The sequence below is a fragment of the Alligator sinensis genome, unplaced genomic scaffold (assembly GCF_000455745.1).
Source record: "Alligator sinensis unplaced genomic scaffold, ASM45574v1 scaffold499_1, whole genome shotgun sequence".
Classification (NCBI taxonomy): domain Eukaryota; kingdom Metazoa; phylum Chordata; order Crocodylia; family Alligatoridae; genus Alligator; species Alligator sinensis.
Genome location: NW_005841864.1, coordinates 2,926,223 through 2,936,677, shown reverse-complemented (window position 1 = coordinate 2,936,677; position 10,455 = coordinate 2,926,223). Strand labels below are relative to the sequence as shown.

The following is a 10,455-nucleotide window of genomic DNA, read 5'->3' as shown; positions in this document are numbered from 1 at the left end:
ACTCATTTCATTATTGCCCATCAGAGACATTATTCAGAAATGTTGAGATTCACTGTGCAGCTGCTAAGTATATTTTATTTTAGAATTGCTATATATTTTCAGGGCAAAATTTGTAACTCCACTGCTGGAATTATTCTTTTACATTTTTTAATTTGCTGTCAAAAATATTAAGGGATTTGAACATAATCAAAAAAAATTAAAGGACTCTAAGAAAATAATAAGCATCTTGGACAGTTGCCATAAATATTTTAGAACTGTTTTGAGAACTAAGGGTAACATAGGGAAAAAATCATAAAATCAGGATAGTTTTATTTTGTTCTTTCAGAGAGAGGACACTTTAAGGAAGTTAGATATTCCAAAACACCAATACTTTAATTTACATAGCAAGAAACAAAAATATCTGCATTGCACATATTTCTTTAAAAATGAAGTCGCAGTAGATAAGGCAGAATCTGGACATTTCTAATGGGGCTTTTCTAACTCAGCTATTTTAACTGTACCATATATGATCATTCATTCAAAAACATGCAAGGGGTTAAGAAACATCATTTATTTTTTTCCTTTTGTACAACCAGCGATGTCATTTTAGATCTTTAAAATAAATAATCTGAGTTATAAAACGTATTTATTTCTGGGAATAAAAATTCCCTTACCAGTGGCTTCTTGCCTTCTTAGATTTTACACAGAAGGACCCAAGATGGAACAGGCTTCAAACAAAATTAGGGATTCAACACAAACTGGAGCAGAAACTAAAAGCTGGCATTATGCATAGATTATTCTACATGACTTCTTCATAATGATCACACATTTACAAAGATTTACAGCATAAAAGGTATTCAGTGTGGCTTGGCAGCCATGACTATTGAAATCACAGTAATTTGTAGATAAAAAGAAACAAACACATGGTAGAATGAATGTAGACAAGGTGATGTGATCAGTTAAGTTGGCATCTATGGAATTTATTTTACAAATATAACCCAAAGGAGTTGTAGCTAGAAATGAATTAAGAAAAACATTCCTTCTTTTTTATTTGGTCTTGGCCCTAAAGCCCAGTATATCACTGAACAGCATCATGGCAGGGGTATGACTGAAAAATGCCTTTATTTTAAAAATAATTTATTTGAAAATTGCCTTGTATCCCTAGGGCAAAGACAAAGCCCAAAGGCCTTGCCCATGCAGTTTTGAAAGCACCACTGTTCCAAATTGTATTGCCAACAAACATTTGAAAGATGGTACAACAAAGTGTTAAAGTTTTTTCCTATTAAAGCCTTGGTTGATGAAGTTTTCCTTGTTTGGTATGTTTCTCCTCTGTGTCAGCTGTATGTGCAAGTAGTAAATTGATGCTAACATTTCCTGGTACTTGCGTTGCACTTTCATGGCCCTTTCACATTCTTACCAGCTCTCTGTCCAGCTTGCATTGTGCAAGATGATGGCTCACAATATCCTGGAGGACCAGGAGGACCTGGAGGACCAGGAACTCCAGGCTGACCAGCTATACCTGGTGGGCCTCGTAGCCCATCACGTCCTTCCCTACCGTAGCTGGGTTTGCCTGGTTCACCTGCAAGAGTGAACATACACATTAACATGCAGCAGCATACAGCATAGAAAACTCCCTTCTTCAAAGTGACTGTGAAGTGGTTTTGTGAGGCTCCGTGTTTACTGTCTCTCAATGAGTTCCATAGAACGGGTGTAGTGGCAGAGCGGTGACGGTATCTTGCAATAGCTCTGGAGATGTGAGGTCAAGCCTCACTTGTGCTAAAGGGTGTCCCTAGCTGACCCAGCTATAAATGGGTATCTAGTCGCTTAGGGCAGGGACTCAACAGCGCCAGACCTGACTCTGACCACATCTCTTCCTTGTGTGAGGCTGGCTGCAGAAACTGCTGGTGTGCTAACCCAGGGATCTCAAACTCACCTGGCTCTATGGACTGGATGAGGATCTTGGAGTCAGTTTGTGCGCTGGATCAGGCTGCACTACAGCCAGTACGCAGGGCCAGTTTGGCGGGTGCTGAATGCAGTGCGCTCCCAATGCCAGCCTCAGACTCCTCTGCACCAGGGCTTGCACCACAGGTGGCACATGGGCCGAGCCAAGCACCTCAGGTGCTACATATGACCCTGAGAAAGCGCTGTATGCAGTGTCCCGCAGAACAGGCCCTGCACACTGGTTCCAGGGCTAGTCTAGATTAGGCTCTGGGCTATGTGTGCATGCCATGCACAGCCATGAACAGGGCTGGTGCAGGGCCAGTGCATGCTGCATGTGGTGCATGGGCTGGACCTGATGCCACAGGTACTGCCACATGGCACAGGGGGCCCACATGGGGGGCACACTGCATGCAGCATCCTACCAGACTGGCCCTGAGCACTGGCTCTGGCATGGCCCAATTTGTCTTCTTTTGGCCACTTTTGGCCAGTTATATTGCATTTATGAGGAAAAACCTGGTTTCTGATACTCTGTAGCATAACATGGCAGTTCACTACCAGAAAGTAAAGACAACCTATACTTTGAAATCCTAAGTTATGAATGGAGGCTTTGAATGCTGCTTCTGTTGACTGGGGCAAGAGTTGTGTTTTTGTAGTTTTCATTCTGGAAATTGATTATTTCAATATTTTTTATTTGCAGACATTTGCTAGCCCCCCTCTACACGTTACATCTATTGCACAATTACATGCTTACTGGTTAACTGCACAATTAATTTAGATTGGCTACACATGCAAATTAATCATGGTGTCTTAAAAAGGGCCAGCCAGCTATAAAGTTATTGCTGGAAAATGTTATTTCTATCCAGCTTTAATTTGAATGTGTAGCCTGTGCCCCCACGGGTATAAAAACTGCAGCTGCTATGATCTCTCAGCTGCGAGGAGCCCCAGCTGCAAGACTTGCAGCTGCAGGAGCTTGCTAATTGCCAGGGCAAAGGAAGCCTAGGATGGCAATCCCAGGCTCCCCCGGTACCAGCAGTAGGTCATGATCTTATGCTGGATCCCACAACCTTGTGGCTTGTCAGGAGGTGCAATTGTGTGGATTGTGCATTAGATCACATTGTGTCTTTGCCAGCCTGCACATGTAAAGAGGTCTTAATTGACATCAATGGTAGCAGGCTTATTTCTTTTTTCATAAAATACTCATCATTCTGGCATATGTAGCTATTGATCTACAATGAAATTGCAGCTCTACAATGAAACTGACAATCTACAATATGATTATGTAGCTATTCATCTACAATGAAAACATGAGGAAACCTGCCTCTTCTCTTAATAAACACTTGCGTTTCCAGTTTTTCAAAGAGACCAAAACATCAGTTCTTAATTAATTTTGCTACATATTTGTTTTCCCTCTAATCTTCCTCCTACCCAGTGCATTTACCTGGAAGGCCTGTTGTTCCAGGTAAGCCTTTGGGTCCTCTGCCAGGAAATCCTCTGTCCCCCTTTTCACCAGCATCACCTGTGATAAACCAGTGACACGTTATTTACAGTTTACGCAAAGAAGAGATTTCTGCCTCAAGAGTTTAACACAACTTAGCCAACCAAACTGGCCTTCAGAGGCACCTCTGACTGCCTGGCCTGACTTGCATTTTTGCAAAAATATCCTTCCCCCAGAATTGATTTTCTCCATGACTGCAGTTAAATGCTGTTTTCACATTTGAAACCCAGAAAAACTAGCCAAAATCAGAAGCATGTACTATTGTTAACATTTCTAAGGTGCTCCTTACCTTGCTATCTCAATGCAGTTAGACACAGACTAAACATTCTCATTTGCTCTATCAACCAAATAGATATCAACGTGCTTCTGCAATTTCAGTCATTAAGGCTGCATGGAAGCCTCACAGCTTTTCCTGCATATATGCAGCTACTTTCCTACCCTTGCTTTCAACACCTCAATATTAACACGTGGTGGTCAGATCCTGAGAGGTACCAAGTAATCTAAGCCCATGAGCTAAGATTTCAAAAGGCACCTGGTTGCAGCAATGTTGTGCATTGTCTCATCTAAAATTTAGGCTTGCATGCCCATAAGTAAAATTCAACAAACCAAGTCAGGCATCCCATACCTCCCCTACTTTGACTGGAGAGGTTAAGCACCTTCTGGTCAAAATTAACAGCATTCCCTCCTAAGCAGGGGGAATGCATATGGCAGCCAATAGTGTGTGTAGAGGAAAGAACTGTGCCTGGAATCCTGCCTCAAGTGAAGCAATATTTATACTATTCCCTGCAGACCCAAGTTAGGTGTTTCTGCTGTTAGGGGACTCAAAGGCTTTGGGCTGGACTACACTGAGGGCACCCTTCACCACCCCTCCCTGTTGAAGCTTAGCCATTTCACAGCCACAAGTGCCAGAGTGATTGGACTAGAGGACAGTAACCAAGAAAGAGCCTGATTCTCTAGGTTCAGTGAGGCGACCTCTAGCCTGGGACGGAGGCAGCCCTGACCCCAAGTTCCAGTGCTGTTTATGCCTATTATTCAATGTCTCTTTATTGCAAAAATGCATAGCCAGTCACATAGGAGAGGAAGCCCAGAATTCAGGGCTTCCTCTCCTATGCAGGAGGGTCCACCAGAGAATGGCTATAGGCTAGCCAGCAAACAGCAATAAATGCTGCTCCTGAGGAGTCCCCATAACTTGAGGTTCCTACAAGAAGTCCTGAGTCAAGCTGCTTCAGCTTGCAGCTGTTTTCAATTGCCATCCCTGGTCCCTAGCTCCCACCCAATGCTGCACAGGGAGCCTAGGCATTTCTTTCTGGGTTTTAGATTCCAGTCAGGACAGCCAGAGGTCCTAAAGTTAGGTGCTGCAGCATCTAATTTGCAGGTGCCTAAATTCTTCATTAGATCTAAAGCTAATATTGCTATGCTTCAGAGAAACTTAAACTGAAAGCTTTTTAGATCTAAACCTATGCTTTTGTCTAGTGCCTGGGTAGCATGTTGACTGGATGTTATACTCATGGTTTGGGTTGAGGAAGATCAAGGGTGAAACCCTCATCCTCTCATCAGTTCAGACTTAATTTTCAGAGTATTACAAACTATATCTAAGACTATTCAAAATCCATGTATAAGACTGATGCAGAATCACCTGACCAGTCTGGCATCCAGTTCCATGCAGAGGAACCTTTCTGAACAGCTTGGTCCAGGCAGAATGGTACAAAGGAGCAAATCTCTAGCACCTGCAAGTGGTGTTTGTTTCCATTCCATACTGTTCCTATGTCATCAGGATTTTTATCGAAAACCTCAAGACATGCTATCTTCATATACTCCAGTATTCAGAGGGCTTTGCAAGGGAAGAAAAATTTTAAAAGGTACTATCCCTTTTTAAAAGGTACTATCCAAAAATGCAATTCAAAAAGCCCTATTCAGTGGCTGTCTAACACAGGAGGGGCTACTTCCTAGACAAGTACTTTAACCACTATGCTATGACATAAATAATGAGTGCTGTTCCTGTGACATTAAAAAAAAAAAAAGGGACCCTGTTCATTTCTTTGAAAGAATTGATATAGGTGCATCCTCTCTGGTAAGGTTCCACTGCAAGTGGACAGGGGGGTTCCCAGGAGCCTTAATACAGTCTCCAGCACTCCAGAAAGTAGAGGGCTTTCAGGTGTTCCTCTGTGTTTGGCATTTCCTTTTGGCTGGCTTTAGGTGGTTCCATTTGCCCATGCTAGCTGTTCTGGATTGCCCTTTGGAGGCACCCAACTCTCCCCATGCACTGTGCAGGGAACCCAGGTGCCTAACACAAGATCTTAAATTCTGCTTTGTGGGGGCCAGGCATCTAAATGTGAACCATCACAGTGCCTAATTTGTAGGCACCTCATTCCATTATTGGATCTAGACCTTCCTCTCTCTAACGCTCAGAGAAACTAGCACCAGAAACCAGAACTGAAGGCTTAGTAGCATGGTGAGGAGAACTGCATAGCCTTGTTGTTATTTATTTTAGCATGTATAATGACAAGAAAATCAGAGGCTTGAATGCAGACACTAATCCTAAAATTCACAGAATCATAGAATCATAGAAGTAGGGTCGGAAGGGCCCTTGTAGATCTTCAAGTCCGACCCCCTGCCTGGGCAGGAGGAAAACTGGGCTCAATTGACCCCAGTCAGGTAGGCATCAAGCTGCTTCTTAAAGACCCCCAGGGAAGGAGCCAGCACCACTTCCCTTGGAAGTCGGTTCCAGATCCTAGCCACCCTAACTGTGAAGTAGTTCTTATGGATGTCTAATCTAAACCTACTCTCCAACAACTTGTGGCTGTTATTCTTTGTTATCCTGGGGGGCGCTAGGGGAAACAAGGTCTCCCCCAAACCCTTCTGGTCCCCCCTAGTGAGTTTATAGATGGTCACCAGGTCCCCCCTCAGCCTTCTCTTGTGAAGGCTGAACAGGTTCAGGTCCCGTAGCCTCTCATTGTAGGGTCCCGTAGCTTTCAGAACAAATTGTTCTGAAAGCTTTAATACTAGGGATACTCAGAAGGCCAAACTTGTTTTTCAATACAATTAGTGTCTTGCAGTGCTGAGCCTCACTTATGTACAATTTGCTTCCACATAATATACAAGCAAAAAAGCAGGGAGCATTTACAGTCAAACACAGTGAAGTCCAGTGACAAGATCTCTTACCTTTTGGACCTTTGCGACCAATCTCACCAGGAGGTCCTTTGAGACCTGGTAGACCACGAGGTCCAAGCTGTCCTGGGAAGCCATTTTCTCCAGCAGGTCCAGGAGCACCAGGTGGTCCCGGTGTACCTGGAAGACCTGTAGCACCAAATTCAGGCCTCCTAAGACTGGCTGCCAGCTGAGCCAGTTGTTCTGCAAGAAACAAACAGGAACGTACAAATTAAGAGAGAGATTCTGATTTAGTTAAGAAAAGAGGGGATTTTATAGAAATTCCAAAGATTTTGCACTTGATTGTCATTAAAGGAAAAGCATAGCTGATACAGAGTAAATACTGTACTAGGAATGCTGGCAGAGAAGAATTGGTAAGGTATCTGGTAAGCCTCAGGAGAGAAAACAGAAATTAGGATATAATCTTTAGGTGGTGGACATAGAAAAAGGGTCAAGCTTCAGGCACTTCCCTGTAAGCCAGCTGGTTTGGATGTTTCATGTAAACATTTGATAAGGTCTTGTTATCTGGAAATGTCTAAATGATTATAATGAGAATAGTTCAGATTTTTCCAAATCATTTTGTCCATCACCAAGTGTGATGTCTACAAGTATATTCAGGTGCTGTAAGCCTCTTCAACAGCCCTGCATTTTCTATCTTTCAAGAAATCACTTTGTATAAAAGGATCCTTTTACACTGGTAACAGATAGAGCAAAAGTTTTTTGTCCCTAGTGCAGGCAATCTGAAGTGAAAAAAAAAGAAAGTAATACTCTGTTGGGCAATTTTGAAAACAATGACTTTTGTTGAGAATTTTCAAATTAAATCACAAAGACGAATTTTATCTTGGTAAATTCTAGCATTACAACAGCATCATGTCCCAAAGGGCATCTTCTACAGCAGGCACTGAAAGAAGTGCCTGCTTTTTGTGTGTGCCTGCTTTTTGTGTGTGCAGGAAAGCATAAATTTTTAAACTCAATATATCCTATGCAATACCACAATATTAGAAAAGCTTCATACTTATGTTTATTAAAGAATCCTGAACAAATACAAGTAGGATTTTTTAACACCTGTCAATGGTTTTTACTTTGATGCAGCATGCAATCCTATATAAAAAGCAGTTCTACATGTGTATATATTTTGCAATTGATTGCTATAATTTGCACTTGGTCATTTTAAATAAAGCCATAATAACCATAATATTTTTAAACACAGTAGCAAACCATATTAGACAAAATATACTTATTTTACAAAAACATTGTTATTGTATAGTATTATAGAAGTTCTCTCTCTGTGTACAAAGTACTTAGCATTTCAGTGAGCTGCAAAGGACTTTTAAGTAGGGAAGAGATTTTCATTTCTTGTGTAATATATGAACTAATTTTGGGTAGAATTGTTTTGTCATATCCTCATCGATCCTTCTGTTCTGAAGAAAAGTGGGAAGGGCTGAACGCCTCTCTGGTACTGTCACTTCTGTCCCACACAAGACACTCCATGGGCCTGGTTCCACAATGTGGAAGGTAGGAGTCAGGGATCTGGGCAAGAGTTTGTAAGAGGTGACTTGTCCCCTCTCAAGAATGAGATTCTATGAAAAAGATAATACATCTTCATGGCAGCAATGGCCAAACCTCTACACAGATTATACAGAAGTCTGTGGGTTTGGGGAAAGCCCAACTGGCTGCAGTGGAAGAACAGAGGAGGAACTCTCAGGGGTTCTGGCATTGATTCTTCCTGGAAAAGTTTCTACAGCTGTTTTGAAAATGTTATTAATCATTATTCCTTTGTAGCTAGAGGGTTGAATCCTCCTCTAAGACCTGATTATTCAACTAACTACCTGAGAATTCCCACTGAACCAGTAGCAAAGGTGATGAAGAGTTAGCACAGCAGTTTTAAGCCACCACTCTCAGCCCCTAGCAGGGGATCATGACTGGGTCAAAGGGAAAGGCTGCTTGCAGACGTTTAAAAAAAAAAAAAGGATGCTTTACTTTAAACTCCACGTACTCCCACGCCACAGCCCAGCACATGCCCAAAAGAGGCAGTGTGTTAGTTGGACCCAGCTCACCTGAGGTCTGTATAGATCCGGTGCTTTAGTGGGGCTTTTTTGGTTCTTTTATCTAATAGCTGATTGACTCAGTTTTAGATAAAACTGCCAAAAAATTTTGCTGAAGTACCCAATCTATAGAGATGCTGCAGAGCTGGGTCAAAGTAACGTGTTGCTGCTTCCAGTAAAACAAAGTTTGTTTGTTTGTTTGTTTTTTTCACATCTGCAAGCAGACAAAGTGTCTAAAGTATTGCTGAGCTTTGTATGTCCTGGTTGATGGAAAAGATGCAAGACAGCCAACAACAAGACTGCTCCTCCATCAGGGGCTGGGAGTGGATGAATGAGAGTGGAATCACTGCCAAGACCTCTGTTGTCTCAGAAAGAAAACACTATAGGCTTCACTTGCTTCATACTGGAAGGTTATCTTTGCAACCATGAGGCCTAGAAACTCTGCCTTTTAAAAAGTGAAAACTTACATTTTGCAGAATCCTAATGTGTCAAAAGGGCCACACTGACATCAATATATATCGAGTAAGGTAGACCTGACCAGATGTGTTGTACCCCTTGTTTAAATGCAATGAAAAGTTAACATAGGTGAGATTTATTTACCTTGCATGACTCTCATGCAAACCTGTTTGATGTGCTGATCTGTTGGCTCTCTACCCTGTGATGAAAAAATTAAAAAGATGTACAGTAAAAGAAAATCATAGAAAATGATTGTTAGAAGGGAGCTCAGGAGGTCATTTAGTCCAACCCCCTCCTCAAAGCAGGACCATCTCCAGCTAGATAATCCCAGCCAAGACTTTGTCTAGCTGAGTCTTAAAAACCTCCAAGGATGGAGATTCCACAACCTCTCTGAGTAACCTATTCCAGTGTTTACTACCCTCATCGTGAGAAAGTGATGAAAACCATAGAAAAATCATACAAAATGATACAATGGAGACTTGCTGAAGGATGACAGAACTTCCAGTCCTTCAGTTTACACATGTTGCTATTCCCACTGCTATCAATGGGAGTACCAGTGCAGGGGCTATGTATAGGAGCTTGACACACTCACCTCCACATACGAGTTAGCACTTGCAATATAATTCCAGGACCAGCTGCAGACTGAAAACCAAAGGTTCCAGTCTTGCAGGTCAGAAATTATTACATTGTGTAGTTGTCATATTTAAGCATTTACTCTGTTTCAGAACATGCAAACATGTTTGAAATCACCTGGGCTTCATGCTTATGTCTCCTGACCTACCGGGCCAGGTTCATTCTACTGTCACTGCAAATCTCATTCCACAGTACAGCTGAGAGAGAGAAAAATATATGTAGGATGAAACTAGCACTTACGGCTGGACCCTGGCTGCCAGGCAGTCCCGGAGCACCTTGCTCACCCTGCATACCACGAGGTCCAGGTGATCCACGTGGCCCTTCCATGCCAGGCAATCCACGACTTCCTTCAGGCCCCCGAGAACCAGGTTCTCCAGGGTTACCAGCCTAAAATGAAAGACAAGGAGCTTGGAGGACTGCATGCTTGCAATGTAAGCCATCCATTTAGCTTCTTCAGTACTGGACATGTTATATCCTGTTCACTCATGCTTTCTCATTGCGTCCTTTGAAAGATGGAACCTCTTTCAAATTCCATTGTCCACCTACTTTCTGAGTCTTTATTTCTGTAAACAAATAATATGCTTTCAGCTGAAAAAGGAATAAAGCAAAATAAGAAACATGGTAAAACCCAGAGCAAATAAGGAGCCTTTTTCTGATTTGTGCATCTTCTATTATACTTGTCGGACCAGAGCAATACGTGGCACCACATATATCCATGAGAAACACAAAGAGCCCTCATTCCTTTCTGTCCCAATGATC

General features: G+C 42.3%; 1 protein-coding gene across 1 annotated transcript in view; it reads right to left on the bottom strand.

Annotated features, from left to right (window-relative positions):
• Positions 1-372: 372 nt before the first annotated feature.
• The window catches only part of COL9A1 (collagen type IX alpha 1 chain), a 92,645-nt gene continuing 82,562 nt past the window's right edge, over positions 373-10,455 (bottom strand). The window contains exons 31-35 of the mRNA XM_006016648.2: positions 9,937-10,083; positions 9,208-9,262; positions 6,578-6,766; positions 3,359-3,436; positions 373-1,558 (exon numbers count right to left, since the gene is read on the bottom strand). Coding sequence (XP_006016710.1) covers positions 1,374-1,558; positions 3,359-3,436; positions 6,578-6,766; positions 9,208-9,262; positions 9,937-10,083 — 654 coding nt within the window. The 3' untranslated portion in view covers positions 373-1,373. The remainder of the gene's footprint in view (positions 1,559-3,358; positions 3,437-6,577; positions 6,767-9,207; positions 9,263-9,936; positions 10,084-10,455) is intronic.